Source organism: Tiliqua scincoides, chromosome 15, assembly GCF_035046505.1.
Source record: "Tiliqua scincoides isolate rTilSci1 chromosome 15, rTilSci1.hap2, whole genome shotgun sequence".
Classification (NCBI taxonomy): Eukaryota; Metazoa; Chordata; class Lepidosauria; order Squamata; family Scincidae; genus Tiliqua; species Tiliqua scincoides.
Window position 1 is genome coordinate 4707977 of NC_089835.1, and position 20833 is coordinate 4728809.

The following is a 20833-nucleotide window of genomic DNA, read 5'->3' on the forward strand; positions in this document are numbered from 1 at the left end:
CTACACTTACCCAGGAGTAAGCCCCATTGGCTACCATTGTTAGAAGCATATACATTGTACTAGTTGGCAACCTTCAGTCTCGAAAGACTCTGGTGTCGCGCTCTGAAAGGTGGTTCTGGAACAGCGTCTAGTGTGGCTGAAAAGGCCGATTCGGGAGTGACAATCCCTTCCGCACTGGGAGCAAGTGCAGTCTGTCCCTGGCCTGTCTCCCTGGCTGTGGGCCTTCCTTCTTTGCCTCTTTGCCTCAGCCTGTTGGCCAAGTGTCTCTTCAAACTGGGAAAGGCCATGCTGCACAGCCTGCCTCCATGCGGGCCACTCAGAGGCCAGGGTTTCCCACCTGTTGAGGTCCACTCCTAAGGCCTTCAGATCCCTCTTGCAGATGTCCTTGTATCGCAGCTGTGGTCTACCTGTGGGGCACTTTCCTTGCACGAGTTCTCCATAGAGGAGATCCTTTGGGATCCGGCCATCATCCATTCTCACAACATTGTATACATTGTATACAATATACATTGTAGCCTGTTAGAAAGTACCCATCTGTGACCTTTCCCCAAAGGCTTCCACAGTTGCATCAAGGCTAATCTATGACAAAATAAAACACACCTTGAAACAAATGGGGACCCACCTGAAATTGGTTCCCCCAGACCCACAGTTTGAGAAGCACTGCTTTGGTCAATCAGGGTCACGTGGAAACACTGCCAATTAGCAATCTAGGTTCGCAACTAGCGTGTGTATTAACTGAGAGTATTGGCTGACTGAGGCTGAAATCCTACATGCATTTTCCAGGGAGTAAGCTCCACTGAACACACTGGGACTTACTTCTGAGTAGATATGCATAGGATTGCACAGCTACATGGGAACCAGTGCAACTAGCTAGTGTTGGGATGTATGAGCTGCCTCCCAGTAAGAACATAAGAACAGCCCCACTGGATCAGGCCATAAGCCCATCTCACAGCGGCCCACCAAATGCCCCAGGGAGCACACCAGACAACAAGAGACCTTGCATCTTGGTGCCCTCCTAAAATCAGGAGGTTGCACATGCACATCATGGCTTGTAACCCATAATGGATTTTTCCTCCAGAAACTTGTGCAATCCCCTTTTAAAGGCATCCAGGCCAGATGCCATCACCATGTCCTGTGGCAAGGCGTTCCACAGACCAACCACACGCCGAATAAAGAAATATTTTCTTTTGTCTGTTCTAACTCTCCCAACACTCAATTTTAGTGGATGTCCCCTGGTTCTGGTGTTATGTGAGAGTGTAAAGAGCAAGGCTTTAAAACAGGGGTGCTCAAACTTTCAACTTTAGGGATGCTGGACCTTTAACAAGTGTATAGACGAGAATTTCAGCAGGTGCAACTTGTCATCCCACAGATGACAAGCTGCACCTGCTGAAATTATCTCTCCTACACAATTTTAAAGGTCCAGGATCCCTAAAGTTGAAAGTTTGAGCACCCCTGCTTTAAACCCACTCCCCAACTGAGCAGTGACAGGAGGTTGTGGCTAAAGCCTGCCCAAGCTCAGAACACCTAAGCTGGCTTGGGGAGGGGCTGCAGTTCAGAGCCCACCCTTCGCCAGCTGATGGTGCTCCGTTCAAAGCTTGGTAGCATTTCAGGGAGGGCAAGAGAAGAAGACCCTAGACAGCTACTACCAGTCAGTGCTTCACCACACTGCCCTGGGTGGACCAAAGGCTGGGCTCTGCCTGCAGCAGCCCTGGCTGGATTCCAGACCCGCGGGGCTGAACAGTGTCCCCTCAAACCCACTTCCTTAAGGGAGTGCTTCCTTAAGGGAGTTAGTCCACAGCTCCTGAGCCACATGTGGTTCTGTGGCGCATAACCCTGCCGCTCCCCTAAATATTTTGGCTGAGCTCCTGTTCGCATCACAATTAAGGCAAAAGGTCAATGAAACTTTCTCAAGCTTAAGCATTATTTATGCAGTCCATTGCATCCAAATGCAAGTTGCTCATGGTGAGTCTAAATGCTTCTTCAATATTGTGGCTCTCAAACATCTGGAGTTCATCGTATGTGGCTTTGACATTAAGTGAGCTTGGCCACCCCTGTCCTAGAGCATGCAGACCCAACTCTGATGAGCTCTCTCTCTTTCCCCAGGCAGTTCCAGTCCCTGCATTCTGGAGATGGAAGCCAGAGAGGACTTGACAATCCTTTCAGTGCTTATGCAACATGGGGTAGGGGGGGAATAGAGACCTGTTGGAATGAAAGAGGATCTACCTGGATGTTCTGGCTGGAGTAGGGGGAGATGAGGAGGCCTACCTTATAGACAGAGCTGGCCTTAGGAGCTGTGGGGCTCAATGGGAAACATTTTTGGTGGGGCCCCAGGTCCACAGCCAAGGTCTGTAGCATCTTAGAGACATAAATAAAACTTAGGATAGACTGTTGTCCGCAAGCTGCCCGAGAATCTTTGGGCAACCAATGGGTGAAAAAGCAGACAACCTAGAAGACCAACTTCTGCACATTAGCCATTAAAAAATAAGATGGCAGCAGAGCAATTAAGACAATCAGAGTCAGGTCTTATCATTGCAGTCCCCTATAAGGGGAGGCAGCACTGATATTCCCTCGACGGGGAAGTGGAGGTTAAGAGAGGTGCTTCATGAAAGCATCCTGGATTTGGGACAGAAGTGAGACCTGAATCGGGATTTCTTAAGCCACCTCTTACCTGAGGATGGAGCCGGTGATAAGAGTGTCCTTTGGAATCTACGGCTCATCACAAGGATTTCTGCTTCCCAAATGCTTAAGTAACCTCAGCTCTACACCACACTTACCTGCCTGCTCCAGGGGCAAACTGGGTGTCTCTGAGCTTTAGGGCTTTCCCCAGCTGCCCAAAGGGCCTGGCACAACTTTGCACCTCCTTTGAAATACACGTGTAACAATAAATCAACAAACCAATCTGCCATCTTTCTCCTTGAGCTAACTGCTGCTCTCGGTTGGCGATTGGTGATTGGCTCTGCCCTCCCGCCCACGCCATCACTTTGTGTCCAAGCCAAAATTTTGCCCCCCATTGGTGAACCCTAGGAAAATGAAGCCTAAAGTCTTCCCGTAGCCTTCGCTACAACACCACACCTCCGCATCGGTGAATTTTGAAACAGAGGAGGCAAGTGCCCTAGTTCAGAGGCAGGTCACGTATTTTTCATCCCAGATCAGATTCCCAGCATCTCTGGTTAAAAATATCTGGGTTAGCAGGGAAGGGGAAGACCCTTATCTGAGACCCCACCAGCAAGAGTAAACAGTTGCCAGGCTAGATAGAGGAAGGGTCTACTCGGTGTTATACAGCAGGGGGTGGTCCATAGCCCCATGGTTGCTGAAGGCCCAAGAGTCAACGGCTGGCATCTCGTTAAAATTGTCTCATGTTCAGGAAGGACATCTGTGCCCCTGGAGAAGGGCTGTCAACTGACAACACTAGGATAAACGGACAACACTATGACTTGACGTGAGGATTCAGCAGCTCAGAGGGTCTCAGCAGCTACAGGCCATGGTTTGTCCCTGCAAAGGTTCAATACCCGGCACCTCCATTTGAAAAAGACTTCCAATAGCTACCTATAACCACCACTAACCTGGGGCACCTTAAAGACTAACATTAAGATCTTCACATCAGCATTAGCTAAGTGGACGATGGTCCAGTAAATCAGAAGTGAAATCCCCAGTGGGCATGCATGTACACAAGCACATACTATTCCCATGTGTGTGCGTAATTTTGGGGGAGGCGCACTACGCAGACTCAAGACGCAAGAGGAAATGAAGCAAGGCTGATCTTTTCAGTGTACACAAGATCAACATGCCGACAATCACAATTGGCGATAACTTCCCAGCAGTGCTGCGTAGGTTGACCGAAGCTATGAGTCAAGGAACCCCCTGTCTTGATTAAGACCCTCCTTGGTGTCAAGTTTCTGAAGGTTCCACTGCAGCTTTTTCTCAGCTGAATCTCCCTGCCTCCTTTCGGAGAACAGTCCCTTTAAGGTCTGTGGCAGAATGTCCCAGAAGATCTCCGCCTGTAGCCTTGGAGAGATGTTCCCAGTAAGAACAGATTGGGTGGAATGGGCCAATGGTCTGAACTCAGGAAAAGGCAGTCTCAAGCATGGGAGATCACTTGCCATGCGACACCCAGAAGCGAGTCGTCATGGGGGAAAACAACAGGCCAAGTTCTTTCAGGGCTGTACCAGAATGGTCTCCAAATGAAGCATGTTGTGACTTCTGGGTTTGATCAGTCACAAAGTCAATCAACCAAAGCTCAAGGCGATTGGATCTACCAACTCAAGCTTGCAGTCTCTCGGCAGCTGCTTCTAAACACCAGGGCCCAGCTCCTAACCGCAGCAAGCCACCCTAACCTTTCCCCTACTTAAATGGAACTATCCTTTTCTGTTCCGCCCCAGGCAGCTCTTCCTGCCCTATGAATTGCAGATGTTTGGGAGGGAAGCCGGATCAAAGACAGTATTCTTTCTCCACATTCTCCCCCCCCCCCAGCCACATTAGGTGCACCCTCCCTCTGGCAGGAGATGCCGAAAGAGGCACGTGGGCCCAACAGACGGTTCAATGCAAGCCGAGGCTCGTTCGGAGATGGAGAGATGTGAAAAGGATCTCCCTCGCCAACTTTTCTGTTGACTGCACAACTTGAAGTGAAAAGCTCTGAGGAGAGGAAAGGAAGGGGGACGAAGTGTGGGCTGGCGTCCCTTTTGGGAGCTCCACCTTTGCCTCGAGCACATTTATCGATCACGCCTGGCCCAAGGCTGACCTGAGCGAATGCCAAGGGAAGCCCCACTGGATCTGGTTCATGTAGTAGGTTGACGTCTTGTTACCCACTGACATCACCAGGAAGCACTTGGGCAGGGCATGAAGGACTGGTCCTTCCCCAGCCGTTTGTCTGCACAAAGTGGCATTTCAGCGGTAGACTGTCTTTAGCACGGAGGTTCCCTCTAGCTGCTACATAAGAAGAACATCCCCACTGGATCAGGCCATAGGCCCACCTAGTCCAGCTTCCTGTATCTCACAGCGGCCCACCAAATGCCCCAGGGAGCACACCAGATAACAAGAGACCTGCAAGGCTCCCTGGGAATTGTAGTTAAGAACATAAGAACAGCCCCACTGGATCAGGCCATAGGCCCACTTAGTCCAGCTTCCTGTATCTCACAGCGGCCCACCCAATGCCCCAGGGAGCACACCAGATAACAACAGACCTCATCCTGGTGCCCTCCCTTGCATCTGGCATTCTGACACAGCCCATTTCTAAAATCAGGAGGTTGCACATACACATCATGGCTTGAACCCCGTAATGGATTTTTCCTCCAGAAACTTGTCCAATCCCCTTTTAAAGGCATCCAGGCCAGATGCCATCACCACATCCTGTGGCAAGGAGTTCCACAGACCAACCACACGCTGTGTAAAGAAATATTTTCTCTTGTCCTAACTCTCCCAACACTCAATTTTAGTGGATGTCCCCTGATTCTGGTGTTATGTGAGAGTGTTAAGAAAAGCATTGTGAGTGGATCTCACACCAGGGGGGACTCGCCTCAGACTCCTGTATGCAACTTGGGATTCTCCCCCCTCCCAAGAACCAAGTGGGCCAGCCTTGTTTCCTCCACTGGCAATCATTTGTCAGACTATTACGTCATCCCACCCCTTGTTTCTTTCCAGACCACCAGTTCCCCCCCATGCAGGCCTGAGCCTCCAAATAGAGCAGCAATGGCAGCCCCCATTTGACCCACCCTAGATTCCCACTTCCTTTGGGATTTCATGTTCCCATATGAAAAATAGTTGGGACCAAGGCCATTTCCTTGGGTGACTTGAATGACTTGATTTACGTTGGTGAGTTAGCCTGGCTGGGAAGGGGAGGGGGGCATGTCTCCTCTGTAGCTGCATTCTGTGTGTGTGTGTGGGGGGGGCAGTTTTCCCTGTTTGCCTCCTACTGAACCAAATTTTCTCATCCCAGGGCCTTTAATAAACATTTCAAAGGCATCAGTAACTGAGCACTCTAGTTGATGATGTCACTGGAGCTGAATGACATCAGCACTCCTGCTATGGAAGTCTGAGTAGTGCTCTTTCCCTGCCATCTGCCCCTGGGGGTTAGATACACTTATGGTGGGAGGGGGAGAGAGATGAATCAAGAGCTATTCACATATAGGCTGATGGATCCTGAGCTGTCTGTGACAGATCAGGAGAGAGATCTTGGGGTGGTGGTGGACAGGTCGATGAAAGTGTCGACCCAGTGTGTGGGGCGGCAGTGAAGAAGGCCAATTCTATGCTTGGGATCATTAGGAAGGGTATTGAGAACAAAACGGCTAGTATTATAATGCCGTTGTACAAATCTATGGTAAGGCCACACCTGGAGTATTGTGTCCCAGTTCTGGTGGCCGCATCTCAAAAAAGACATAGTGGAAATGGAAAAGGTGCAAAGGAGAGCAACCAAGATGATTGCTGGGCTGTGGGCACCTTCCTTATGAGGAAAGGCTACTGCATTTGGGCCTCTTCAGCCTAGAAAGACGCCTGAGGGGGGACATGATTGAGACATACAAAACTATGCAGGGGATGGACAGAGTGGATAGAGAGATGCTCTTTACACTATCACATAACACCAGAACCAGGGGACATCCACTAAAATTGAGTGTTGGGAGAGTTAGAACAGACAAGAGTAAATATTTCTTTACTCAGCGTGTGGTTAGTCTGTGGAACTCCTTGCCACAGGATGGTGGTGACGGCCTCTGGCCTGGATGCCTTTAAAAGGGGATTGGACAAGTTTCTGGAGAAAAAAATCCATTACAGGTTACAAGCCATGATGTGTATCTGCAACCTCCTGATTTTAGAAATGGGCTATGTCAGAAGGCCAGATGCAAGGGAGGGCACCAGAATGAGGTCTGTTGTTATCTGGTGTGCTCCCTGGGGCATGTGGTGGGCCGCTGTGAGATACAGGAAGCTGGACTAGATGGGCCTATGGCCTGATCCAGTGGGGCTTGTTCTTATGTTCTTAACTACAATTCCCAGAATGCCTTGCAGGTCTCTTGTTATCAGGTGTGCTCCCTGGGGCATTTGGTGGGCCGCTGTGAGATACAGGAAGCTGGACCAGATGGGCCTGTGGCCTGATCCAGTGGGGCTGTTCTTATGTTCTTAACATTATTTTTACCTGGACTACCTCTGCCTAAATCTGCACTTCTCTGGCGCTCTTTTCCCATCTTCCTCCGACGGGTGGCTGTCGGCTCAGGTCAGGACCACTGTGCGGAGACCTGCGGGGGTCAGACTAGAGAGACAAGCGGTAGCATCCTGTGGGTTTGGGAAAGGACAGTGGCCAAATGTTTGGGAGAAAAACCAGAAACCAAGACACCTCCAGAAACCAAGACACCACCACCACCTCTATACCTCCCCCCCTGCCATAGCTGCTACCTTCCTCCTGGACCACCAGCCATTCCGCGGCCTGGCACACAAACACAAGACAGACCAGGTGGGTCATAGAAAACATGTTGACAGTTTTTATTGTCTCTTTAAAAACCACTTAAAAATGATAATCTCTTGGGGGGGGTAGAGGGGGGATTAAAAATAGAGCCACCGTCTTCTCTCGCTCGCCTGTCTGCTCTGTGCTGGTTGTCGCCCCCAGCCCAGTGACCTTCCCCGCCCCAAGACGGTGTTGTTGTGGGAGGATGGGAGCCGCTTCCTGAAGCTGGCTGGGAGGGGGGGGGGGCTTGGGGTCCTGTCCTCCATGCCCGTGGCCTGGCTGGGCTTCCAGAGGTGGAGGAACAGGGTAGCGGGGGTGGTCCGGCCTGCATTTCACCTGCAGGCAACCCTACCAGCGGCAAGGAGGCTGCAGGAAACCAAGCCTCGGGGTGGGGGCACACGCAGGTGCGGGAGGAGTGTTAGAAGCTTCGGTGGGTGGGTGGGGGGAGCTGGAATATTCTCTGCAAGGAGAAGAGGGCAAGGGTCCCTGCTCTGTCCTGGAAGGGGAGGGGAGACACGTGGCAGGTGTGGAAATGGTACCTTGTGCTGCAGAATAAGCAGGACGCTGGGGGCGGGGGGGGGGCTTTGCTGAGCAGCTCCAGGGGAGCCCCCTCCCTGTGCTTCCCTTCCGTGACTCCCTCACCAGAAGCACCAGTGGAGTGGCATGCTGGTTCACACCATTTATTTACATTTTGTGGAGGAAAGGGGGGAGGCAGACACAGTCTCTTCTGTGGGCCCTGCAGCGCTCCTTGCGGCTGCTTCCCTGCTTGAGGCGACCCGTATCTTTCAGATCCTCCCTTCCCCTCCTGGGTGGGGGGGGGCGACCGCAAGAAAACCACCCTTTCCCAGGCTGCGTCCGTGCAAAGACAGAAAGGCAAAGAGGAGGGCGACGCGGCGGTGGCGCGGCACGGGAAAGGGGCTCTTGGCACACCCGAGTCTCTCCAGAGCGGTCCTTCGCTGCCGGGGGCATCTCATCCAGCTGCTCCGAATCCACTGCCCGCAACCGCCGCTGGCGATGAGGCAGATTGGCGGCCAGTAGGGCAACGGTGCGCGGCCAGGGCCCACCCGCCCCCCTCAGTCACTGTCTGAGCCAACCGCTGAGGAGCCTTTCCGCTTCCGCTTTGTCGGTTTCGGTTTGGTGTCCTCCTCCTCCTGAGCGGAGAAAAGGTTACGTAAGCGGGTTTGAAAGAGCCGGGGAGGGGGGTCCTTCCCTACCCTGTGCACAAAAGCGGAAGAACTATATCAGGGCAGTCATGAGCCGCCGAGGTTGCAAGCTAGACGCGGCCCTCAGCTAGTTTCTGAGGCCGCTGGGTAGCCCTTTCCTAATCGGGAAGAATTTTGGTCTTGCTTGGCCTGGCTGTCCTTACGTGCGGTATGATGTGGTTAGGAAGACCGAAGAGCAGAAGAGATTCAAGGATCTACGGTGTGGGACCGTCTCCCCACGCTCAACCACAAGACAACCCTGTAACCACTCCACATCAGGGGGATTTTTTCTACAGACGGTTGCCCGAGAATCAGAGTCTGGAAGATGCTCCCGGAAGCCGGAAGTGCCATCACAAGAGGCGAAAGACCACAGAGGTCGGTGTGCCACAAGAGGAAAATAACGTTAAAAATTGCTGATCTAGAACAGCACCTTGGTGCCCCCTCAGCAGCCAGCCAGATGCGCTGGGAAGACCAAAGGACAGCCATATTGAAGTACAGGCAGTGGGTCTAAAGGTAGTGGGGAACTGCAAGGCTGACTGCCCTCTATCTTAAGTACTTAGAAATGCTAGTCCAAACAGATGCTAGAGCAACTGTTACCCTGCACTTGCCTGCTCTCGTCTGATCTCGGAAGCTAAGCAGGGTCAGGCCTGGTTAGTACGTGGATGGGAGACCACCTGGGAATACCGGGTGCTGTAGGCTTATCCCATGATCTCGGAAGCTAAGCAGGGTCAGGCCTGGTTAGTACTCGGATGGGAGACCGCCTTGCAATACCGAGCGCTGTAGGCTTATGCCATGATCTCGGAAGCTAAGCAGGGTCAGGCCTGGTTACTACTTGGATGGGAGACCGCCTGGGAATACCTGGCGCTGTAGGCTTATACCATGATCTCGGAAGCTAAGCAGGGTCAGGCCTGGTTAGTACTTGGATGGGAGACCGCCTTGCAATACCGAGCGCTGTAGGCTTATGCCATGATCTCGGAAGCTAAGCAGGGTCAGGCCTGGTTAGTACTTGGATGGGAGACCGCCTGGGAATACCGGGTGCTGTAGGCTTAATACCATAGTCTTTCGAGACTGAAGGTTGCCAACCAGCCAGAGATGCTAGGTATTGAACACCACCACAAGAACTTTTAATTTCTCTTCTTAAAGCATGTTTCTAGTCCTTAAATCCAAGGGGGACGGTGGGGAGAGAGGCCTGCAGCGAATGCAGACTCCTCCACAGTCCTGCTTGCTTTTCCCTAGAGTCGGGTGGCAGTCCCTGGTTGACCTCACAGTGGGCGATCCGAGACCTGGTGGCCAAGCTCCGACTGGCAGCATCTATTCAGGACATTGGGCAGGAGTTTTTCTCTGCCCCGCCAGGAGAAGCTGCCGAGGGCTGGACCTGGGACTGAGTGCAAAGCGGGGACCTCCCACTGAGCTACGGACTCTCCCCAAATGTCCTCAACAGAAGCCTCAGCTCAGAGCAGACTCCTGATGCTGCCACCATCCCCACCCCCCGTCCCCAACTCACTGAGGCGCTGCTGGAAGCAGATTCCTCTTCGTTGCTGGCAGGCTGGGCGGCATTCTTGCGGCTGCGGGGGCTGGAGATGGTGCTTTCCGGCGGCTCTTGGGGGGCTTGCTGGAGGAATCTTCGTACTCCTCGGCCAGAGAGAAGAGGTCGCTGAATCTGGGGGGGGGGGGCAGGGAGCGATCAGCCTGGGTGTGCTTGCCTGGACGCAAGCCAATCAGAGCTGTGCAGGCAAACTTTGTGCCTGTTCGTATGCCCTTCTCTGCAACACTGGCCCAAAATGCAAAAGGAAGATTTTTGACTGTTCCTCATCAGTCTACTTAGACAAGAACAAGGCATCCCACTAGCACAGGGCCATAAGCAGCCTTCATACAGTTGGTTGCACCTACCCACTGAACCCCATAAGCTCCGTGCGCTCTTGGAGGGGAGGAGAACGTGTAACCGCTCTCTCTCCTGCCCCCTGCAGGGTACGCCTGGAAGCCCTCAAAACTACAGCAGGAGTCACAACTTCTGTTTGTTTTAAAAGCAAGTTCCTAGTCCAGTGGTCTCCCCAATCTTTACTTAGGTAAAGGAACCCGTAAGTTGCAGGGCCAGTTAAGGGGGGTGGCAACTTGGCAGTCCGAGACCCCAGAGTTTTTGCCACCTTGGAGGCAAGATTCAGAACAGGCTTCCAGTCTGCTCTGAACTCTCCTTGGCTACATAAGAACATAAGAGCAGCCCCACTGGATCAGGCCAAAGGCCCATCTAGTCCAGATTCCTGTATCTCACAGCAGGCCCACCAAATGCCCCAAGGAGCAAACCAGATAACAAGAAGTCCTGCAAGGCCTCCTGGGAATTGTAGTTTAAGAACATAAGAAGAGCCCCACTGGATCAGGCCATAGGCCCATCTAGTCCAGCTTCCTGTACCTCACAGCGGCCCCACCAAATGCCCCAGGGAGCACACCAGACAACAAGGGACCTGCAAGGCTTCCTGGGAATTGTAGTTTAAGAACATAAGAACAGCCCCACTGGATCAGGCCATAGGCCCATCTAGTCCAGATTCCTGTATCTCACAGCAGGCCCACCCAATGCCCAAAGGAGCACACCAGATAACAAGAGACCTGCAAGGCTTCCTGGGAATTGTAGTTAAGAACATAAGAACAGCCCCACTGGATCAGGCCATAGGCCCATCTAGTCCAGCTTCCTGTATCTCGCAGCGGCACACCAAATGCCCCAGGGAGCACACCAGATAACAAGAGACCTCAAACTGGGAGGTCTGGCTGGCTACTGGGAGACCTTTCCTTGCACTGGGCCTCTTCGGCTCTCCATTTCTTTGCAAAGGCAGTCCCAGCTCCCCAGCCTCCGAGCAATGCCAAAAAGGCCGTCTCCCCCACTGCTCCCATTAGGCTGGGAGCACTTACTTCATCTTGTGGGCCTCGTCGCAGCTGGCCTGGACGTGTTGCAGGGCCTGCAGGATCGGGGTTTGGCTGAAAACTGCCAGGGGAGGCAAAAGGGTGGCGGTTACATCACTGTTAACGGCACTCAAGGCGGTCAGAGGACAGCTTATAAGTCGGCCAGCACTGGGTGCCAGTTTGTTTCTAGGCCCAATTCAATAATAATAATAATAATAATAATAATAATAATAATAATAATAATAATAATAATAATAATAAAACAGATATTTATATACCGCTTTCTTGGTCTTTATTCAAGACTTTATTCAAGGCGGTTTACATAGGCAGGCTAATTTAAATCCCCGTAGGGATTTTTACAATTGAAAGAAGGTTCTTTCTTTCAAGAGCCACAACATTTCAGGTGTTTCATTCCGATCTGGCTTCACATTCTGGCCTCCATCCTCCCACGCTCAGAGCAGATGGAATAGCTCAGCTTCAGCTTGTCAGCTGCTTCAAGGTCGCACGGTGCCGGTGGCCTCGAACTGGCGACCTTGTGGATGTTATCTTCAGGCAAACGGAGGCTCTACCCTCTAGACCAGACCTCCTGCCCCATTAAAATTCAATTTAATTCAAGGTCCCATTAAAATCCGGTTCAAGCCCTGAGAGGGCCTGGGCCCCAAATATCTTAGGAAGCTGCAGTTCCTGCATAAGGAGTCTTGTCTCTCTGCAGGCCTACATGTCCCTGGTTCAATCCCCACCACTTCCAGGTTAAACGGCTCTCAGGAAGGGCAGGTCTGAGTCCGTCGGACACGCATTTTAAATACCCGCTAGTCCACAAGGGGTACGTACAGTTCTGCTTGGTGTTGGTGAGGTTCAGGCGTAAGTTATCGAGGTGCTCCAGGATCTGCTCCAAAGTCAGCTGGGCGAGTTTGCTGCTGGAACTGCGCAGGCTGAAAAGGAAAAAAAAAAGGGGGGGGGGAGAAATGGTGATATCATAAAGGTTCCTCAGTCTTCAGAGATGTCATGGGGATTGCAACGCTCAAAACCAAGCATCTAGCCCTCAGGAAGGCACAGGCTGGAAGATATGCACTCAAAAACAAATGGAGACAGACTGCCTCAAGCATCCATCTCCAGTCTCCTGGAGTCGTGTCCTTAGTCGGCCAGCCCACTGCTTTTGACGAAACTGACAGAGTCAAGACAGCACAACCTGCAGGTGGTGGTGGTGGGGGGCCTGCCAAAAAGACACCCTGTATCACATCACCACACGGTGCTGCTGAGTGTTTGTTTCCTTAAGACCTGCCAATGATGTGGCTTAAGGGCAGGGAAGGAGGGCAAGGGGTGTGACAAACCGCATGTCAGAAAGCAGACTCGGTGTCCAGAAATAAAAAACCACAGCAAGACAGTGTCAACTGCAAAATATGCCTCCAGATTGCAGAAAAGAGGGTCCCAAGGGTCGCTTCTGTGGCAGGACTTGTTTTCTCACACACACAGGTTGCCAAACCCACCCCTGACCCAGCCTGGTGGCTCTCTGCTTCCGCAGGAGACAAGCCAGGGAAAGAGTGCCACTAGATGGCCTCCTTGTCCTGCAACAGGACGCCTGGCTTTCCCGGCCTAACAGTGGAAGGCGCCGATTACTGGGCCAGACCACGGGAGGGAGTGCAGTTCTCCCCAGGCCCAGCAAAAGCCACCCCTTCCTCGTCCCTTCTCGAGGTTACAGGGCTGTGTCCGGCTTGCGGAGCTGAAAGAGGGGGCCCTGGGGCTGGCTCTCAAGCCCTCCCCTCTCCAATAAGGAAGAGGAGCCCTCTCAAGGGAGGGATGCCAAATTCCCCAGACCTCGGGGTGACGCTGCGGCATTCGGCACGTGCCCTCAGCTCAGGGGGTGGTCTTGTGCCAGCCCTGGCTCCGCCAGTACCGCAGCACCTGTACGCAGAGGCCTCTGGAAGACGTCTGAGCACTGAACCGCCCTCTGTGGAGGAACAGTGGGGTGGAAATATGTCACATGGGCAAAAAACAGCTGCCAAAAGCATAACATAGCCTGTCAGTTTGTAAACTTAATTCTTGGGAGGAGCATAATTTGGGAGAAGAAGGTGAGAAAACTTTTACTGGCCTCTCTGAGAAGTCAGAATGAAAACAAGAACAAAACAAACGCAGACACACAAAAATCTGCCTCCCTGCTGGCAGAGAGCTAGCAGTTCAGGAGGCACGTTTTTCCCAGGCTAGCTTTCCACCCTGACATGCACTTTTTGTGTGTGCTCTTTTCCCACAGGAGAGCACTGAAACGTACACACTCCCGCCTGCAACCTGAAGAGGCAGCAGGCCCCTGTGCAGAAAGGGCGAGGGGTCCTAAGGAGGTGGGGAACCACTGCAGAAGAGTAAGCCTGACAAGTGTGGCATTATTTTAATTACAGTGCATGGGAACAAATATAAAACTTCTATCAAAGGTGGTTTAAAAGCACAGCAGGCAAGGCAAGCCTTGGCACCCACCGACCGGAATGCTAAAAGGTGGGATCAGGTACGCTCCAGAGTGCGCCACTGGGAAGGAAGTGGACGACCCGCAATTGCCCAACATTCCTCAAGTGAAGAGGGGAGAGGCTCCGCCTTCCTCCCCCCATCCGCCCCCACTCCAGCCCCACCTCTGGCGCTTCCGGGGCAGGCTGTTGTTCTTGATCAGGAGCGACTTGATGTGCTCGGCCAGGAGGTCGTCGTGCTTGATGCACCAGTGGCGCAGGATGCTGGTGGTGAACTGGTCGTCTGGGTGGCACGGCCGGCTCAGCACCATCTTCACCATCTCTTCGCTGGGCCTGCAGCAGAACAGGGGACAGGGGTTGCCTCGTTAAGGAAAGGAGTGGGATCTGAGGCGGCAGGCAAACATTGGAAGGAGGGGGAAAGAAAGCAGGTAGGGCCATTTTTGGTCTTTCAGCTCAACCCATCCACCTTCAACCACGCTCACTTAGCCTTCTTTTACACACACACACACAGAGAGAGAGAGAGAGAGAGAGAGAGAGAGATGGTGGTTGGCAACCTTCAGTCTCGAAAGACTATGGTAGAAGCCTACAGCACCCGGTATTCCCAGACGATCTCCCATCCAAGTACTGACCAGGCCTGACACTGGTTAGCTTCCGAGATCATGGTAGAAGCCTACAGCACCCGGTATTTCCAGGCGGTCTCCCATCCAAGTACTGACCAGGCCTGACCCTGCTTAGCTTCCAAGATCATGGTATAAGCCTACAGCACCCGGTATTTCCAGGCGGTCTCCCATCCAAGTATTGACCAGGCCTGACCCTGCTTAGCTTCCAAGATCAGACGAGATCGGGCATGTGCAGGTTAGCAGTTACATACAGAGATATAAAACACAATAAAGACATTTTTTGAGGGGTTTAAACTGCTGCACTTCTGCCCATGACCTTCACTTTCGGCCCCCCACCCCCAGCTCCTGCCCCCCAAGCAACTCCGCCCTTTCTCCCCGCTGCCCCTTACACTTGGAACTGTGCCCCAGAACACCAGGCTTCCCCACTCGGCTCCTTCCAACCCCTACTTCTCTGCCAACCCAACCTGTCTTCTCTGTGATGCTTCTGACCTTGTCCTGTTCCCCAGCCAGAAGTGAGCCTAAGTAAGTGGAACTGAAACAATCACATCCTGCCCCCCCACTCTGCTGTCCAACCCCTTTCCTTCCCCTCTGTTGCCTCCTTTGTGCTTACAGCTGGACTGTGAGCCCCTCGGGACAGAGACTTCTGTTTTGGCTCCATCCAACAAAAGCCACAGTGCCACTCCCCTACCACCACTAAGCCTGGCAGGCTGGTGCTCCGCCCCTGCTTGTTTCCCATCACTGGGGCAGCCTAAAAAAAGGACTGGCTGGCAGTGGAGGCTGCCTGGGAGGACGGGCGGCAATCCAAATCCCAGCAATGGCCAAGCTGGCTCCCGCAGGCACTCCCCGGTGTAGGACTGACATCAATATCCCACCGGAACCCCACCTCAAAGGGAGCCCAGATTCTCCCAGCATGCCCTGCCATTAATACACAGTGGGGCGCTCCCTGGAATCTCCCCACTGCAGAGCAAACGCAGTGTGAAGTGCTGGGGCACCAGCGCGCCTGCTTCCTTCCTCTGCGCACTCCAGCACAGCTGCCCTGCAGCTCATCGCGTTCAGTCCTGGCTCTGAGCTGGCTGGTCCCCCACTGGGCCCTTCATGAATAGAAATGAAGCATTTCCCTGAGAACTGCAGCACAGGGCCTTGGACTGGCCCCCTGCAGATCGGAGTCATTCGCAGTGGCTGGGGGCAGGGAGAAGACCTGGACTCTGTTGCAACCTTCCTCCTCCTCCAGCTGCCATTCACATCTACAGAGCAAAATGGAAGTCTTTGTTGGAGAGGGGAGTGTCCCCAAGAGGGCGAGAGCAGAACCGGCTGCCCCCCACCACTTAGGGGTGCTTTTGCCTCCCTGCCATTGCTGACGCCAGCAGAGAGTCACGGCGGAAGCTCTGCCTGCCGCAGCTTCCCCGGGCAAAGCTGAGCTGCAGCACGCCACCTCTCTCGTCGTTACGGCAGCTCCGGCCGCACAGGAAATTGAAAGCCGCTTGGCGAGGCTGGCGAAGGTCAACATGGCAATGAGATAACCTTCCCAGGCGCTGGATCTTCAATTAACATTTCGGAAAGGCGAGGGCCAGGGGGGAGAGTGCCCTGCCCCTTGGCGCGCCCAGCCTCCAAACTGCACCAGCCCCCTCCCTGCCGCTCAGTAAGCTGCCGTCTGGAGCCCAAAGGGGGCGCTTACGCCAAATGGAGTTTGCCAGAGCGGGGGACAAGGGGTGAAAGGAGGCAGGCAGAAATGGGAGGAGAGTGAAATATAGCTTTAATTCCCCCCTTCCTTGTCTGCCGTGTGTCCAAGCAGGGACCCGTTAAAAGATTTTCATCTCCAAGAACTTGCCGCACCGCGGTGAAAAGTTGGGTTAAGGACATGAGGGAGCAGTACAAAGCCGGGGGGGGGCACAATCTTACCTTCCACCCACTCCGGTTCCCCATAACCCACCCCCCATGTGCTACAGGCAGGGAGCAGACTCACCAAAGAACAGCAAGGAACTTCTCGATGTCTCGAGTGAGTGAGCCATGTCGCAGGATACGGCAGAAAGCAGAACACCCCCAGCCTGAAAATTCTACCCCTCCTGCCCCACACTACCGTATCTCAAGCGAGAGCAAAACCTCTCTGGGGAAAACATAATTGAGTCACCGTGTTTGAGAACGGGAACTTAAAAGCACCGGTTGTTTTTTGGCACTTGAAATGGCTCCTCTGCTGTGGCGGCCGGCGTGCCCAGGTGACTTGAATGCCCAAACTGGGGCCAGCTGGCAGAGCCCACCCCCGAGCCTCTTTTATAATGCGCTCCGCATCTGGCCACCCGTTTGATCTCTTGGAGTCGCTCAAACGCACAGGCATGGAGGAGACAGCAGCAGGGTGACCACTTGGGCTTATCGACCCTGCATGGATTAGAGCCGAGCGCTCTCTCAACCGCGGCAGCTACTGCTCCTCGAAGAGGCGCGATGAGAGCAGGAGAGGACTGCCAGGGCGGTTTTCTTGAAAACCCACTTAGCTAATTAAAGAGCTGCTTTGTTATCCCCTCCCCAGCGCCAAGGGGGACCTTCAGTCAAAGTCTGGGGTAGAGACAGGAGACCCTGGAGAATGGAATGCAGAAACCGCCACACGGGGAAAGGGGATGGAACAGCAGCCTTGAAAAGGGGTGGCTTGGGAATAGGAAGGGCCTCCTCGTCTGGCTCAAGAGCGGCCCTAGGCCCCCACCCCCTCTGATGAACGGTGTGGGGCATGTGCTTTGTGCTCACTGGAGAGAGAAAGAAATTGCTGTTTCAAGGATCGGTAATCTTGTTGAGAGCGAGAGGCCTTCAGCGGAACATGACAGGGACCCTTTGGCTGGATCCAAGCAAGAGGTCAACAGAGCCCAGCATTCTCTGAGCAAATTCTCGGCGTGGTGCCAAGACAAGGAAGAAGTGTGGGGGCAGGCAGCCTGAGGGTCGAATCCTGCCCCCTGCAAAATGGACTCAGTGTGTGTGTGTGGGGGGGGGGGGGTCTGACCACTATCCCCTCTTTTCAAATAGATTCTTTTCCTGCTGGAGGGGGGAGAAGCTTGCACCCGACACCAAACCCCATGCTGAGTAGGGAAGGCTTGTTGCCCACACCCAGGCCACCAAATTCTGCACAAGGAAGGCCCAATTCCACAAGCCATCTACCACCTGGGGCAGTTCATTCTGCAGTTTTCACCATTTTGCTTTAAGGTATCCTGGTTTTGCTACTCATAGGTGAAAACGAGGCTGGATAAGAACATAAGAACAGCCCCACTGGATCAGGCCAGAGGCCCATCTAGTCCAGCTTCCTGTATCTCACAGCGGCCCACCAAATGCCCCAGGGAGCACACCAGATAACAAGAGACCTGCAAGGCTTCCTGGGAATTGTAGTTTAAGAACATAAGAACTGCCCCACTGAATCAGGCCAGAGGCCCATCTAGTCCAGCTTCCTGTATCTCACAGCAGCCCACCAAATGCCCCAGGGAGCACACCAGATAACAAGAGACCTGCAAGACTTCCTGGGAACTGTAGTTAAGAACATAAGAACAGCCCCACTGGAGCAGGCCAGAGGCCCATCTAGTCCAGCTTCCTGTATCTCACAGCGGCCCACCAAATGCCCCAGGGAGCACACCAGATAATGGATGCTGCCAAGCCTTGCTCCCTTGTCACAGGAAAACCTCACACAGCTGCCCTTGGGCTCTACAGGACACCCATACTTATCCCTGCAGCCGCCATGAGGACTACAAGCTTGATTTTCTTTTACTAAGAACCTCCCGGCCACAGAATTCCCTGACTGGGAGTTAACCCACGTGCAGTGTGACCACTGAGAAATGGGAATACGTGCAGCCCCGACTGCCTCTCAGCCCCCTACCCAACCTGGGGGTGCTAATGCTATCCCTGGGGACTTTTCAGACCCCTGGGGCAAGCTGCCCCGGAGGGCAGAAGATATAAGGAAACCGACAGGTACGTTTAAATACATACTTCTCTCGTCTCAGCTGGAGCAACAAACAGGAGAGGGCCTCAGGATGTTCTGCAATTGAAGACAACGTTTGTTAGGGGTACGCCGGCTCCCCAGAGCTCACAGCACTGTGGTGGGGGCATTTTTCCATTACACACAGGTGGAAAAGAGAGTGGGAGATCTCCTGAAAGTGACCTGGGGGGCGTTGGGCGTTTACCCAACTGCACACAAACATTTCCCGAAAGGGCCCACAACCCACCCTCCTCCCTCCTGGTCCCAGAGGCGGCTGCGCTGGGTCTTGCGGTCCCTCCCTCGTGGGCGCCTCTCACCTTTGTATTTGAGATGCTGAAGGATGGGGATGATGGTCTCCAGCGGGATGTTGTGTGCCAGGAAGAGCTGCCAGGTGCAGTACTGTTCAAATGTCTCCCACTCCAAGCTCTGGACTGGAGGATTGGGGGGGGGGAATCGAAACAAACACACACAAAAGGAGCAAATGGTCAGATAATACAATTTTGAGTTGTGTCGTCACCGACGGCACTCAGCTCTGTGCGGGGAGGAGCCTGGGCAAAGGGGGACAATGTCTTTATGGCTGACGAGGGTCACGTGGAAAGTTGCCTTAGGTGGTGTCGGGACATCAGACAGCCCAGGCAGGATTGACTGTGAATCCAATAGTGTAGCCAAGGGGATGATGGCTGAAGCCCAAAGGATCTCCTCTATGGAGAACTCGTGCAAGGAAAGTGCCCTACGGGTAGACCACAGCTGCGATACAAGGACGTCTGCAAGAGGGATCTGAAGGCCTTAGGAGTGGACCTCAACAGGTGGGAAACCCTGGCCTCTGAGCGGCCCGCTTGGAGGCAGGCTGTGCAGCATGGCCTTTCCCGGTTTGAAGAGACACTTGGCCAACAGTCTGAGGCAAAGAGGCAAAGAAGGAAGGCCCACAGCCAGGGAGACAGACCAGGGACAGACTGCACTTGCTCCCGGTGTGGAAGGGATTGTCACTCCCGGATTGGCCTTTTCAGCCACACTAGACGCTGTGCCAGAACCACCATTCACAGTGCGATACTGTAGTCTTTCGAGACTGAAGGTTGCCAACTATATAGCCAAGGGGGAACAGGGGGGATACATTGCTCTGGGTACCACACCTGTAGGGGTTGCCAACCTGCACACCCAAAGGCAGATCCTGAGACAGGTGGGGGCCTTGGAAGACGTGCTGGAGGCCTTACAAAGGTACTTCCAGTTTTTGTGGAAACCGGAAGTGACTTTCTAAGGTCTCCAGAAGGCCTTCCAAACATATGGGGGGCGGGCGGGCGGGGTGTTCTAACCCCCTGGGGGTGTTAAAGAGTTTGGTGCTCCCAGGTGCCAGAGCCCTTAGTTATGTTATGTGTGAATCCCAGGTCAAGAGGGGTCTCTTTCCACCATCTCCTCCCTGAGATGCCAGGGACTGAAGCCAGAGCTTTCAATATGTGCTGACCTGTGACCCCCCCCCCCCCAATGAACTGAAATCAAATCTTTGTTTCAACTACTCCCACGGGGAAGTGGTGCCCAACTGGGCCTAAGAGAAGGAGTGGGGAGGTGTGTCTTTCCCATTACCCGAGATCAGAGGAGCCAAGGCCAGTTCAGAGCCCCTGCTTGCATGCAGAGGCTTCTGGTTCCACCCCAGCAGCGTCTACTAGAGCGCCGCAGCGCTGACCATGCTGAGCGAGAGGGATCAAGGGTCTAACTTGGGAGGAGGCAGCCTCTTAGGTTTCTCGCTCTGACTGAACCTGGAGGCCATCTGGATGCAAAGCGGGGCTGAGCTACGGGGCCAGCAGGCTGCACGAGCTCAACAGAGGAAGGAAAGCGAGAAGGGACACATGCTTCTTGGCAATGCTCCTTTGCAGAACGTTTTAGCCAAGGGGCAAATTCACATGGGACTGTGGAGCACCGCACAGATCCAGAGCTGTTCTGTGCCTCGAAAGAAGTGGCGCGTTAGCGGCCAGCAAAGAAGGCCCTGTTAAGCTGCTGGCTCCCCTTCTCTCTAAAGGCCCCAGTCCCCCCCCCCAAATACACACACCCCCAAGCTCTACTCACTCAGAATGTTAAGGACGGAGTCCTTCCGGAACATCACCAAGTTTCCCATCATGACATGGCAGACCAGCTCCTGGAGCTGAAACAAGAGAACCAAAGTCAGTCTGGGTGGGTGGGGTGTGGGTGCAAGCTGGGGGCATGTGGTGGCAGCTGGGGGACAGGAAGGAGCGAAAAGCCGTAACAAATTATCCCAATGTTAGATGTTTCCCCTGTGACCATTTTGAGGGAGTCAGGACCATGCATTG

The 20833-nt window shown here is 53.6% G+C and overlaps 1 protein-coding gene across 1 annotated transcript in view; it reads right to left on the reverse strand.

Annotated features, from left to right (window-relative positions):
- Positions 1-8418: 8418 nt before the first annotated feature.
- Positions 8419-20833, reverse strand: part of INTS3 (integrator complex subunit 3) — a 64359-nt gene continuing 51944 nt past the window's right edge. The window contains 9 exon segments of the mRNA XM_066610271.1: positions 8419-8577; positions 10133-10212; positions 10215-10288; positions 11530-11602; positions 12352-12452; positions 14136-14303; positions 18545-18593; positions 18851-18964; positions 20592-20667. Coding sequence (XP_066466368.1) covers positions 8500-8577; positions 10133-10212; positions 10215-10288; positions 11530-11602; positions 12352-12452; positions 14136-14303; positions 18545-18593; positions 18851-18964; positions 20592-20667 — 813 coding nt within the window. The 3' untranslated portion in view covers positions 8419-8499.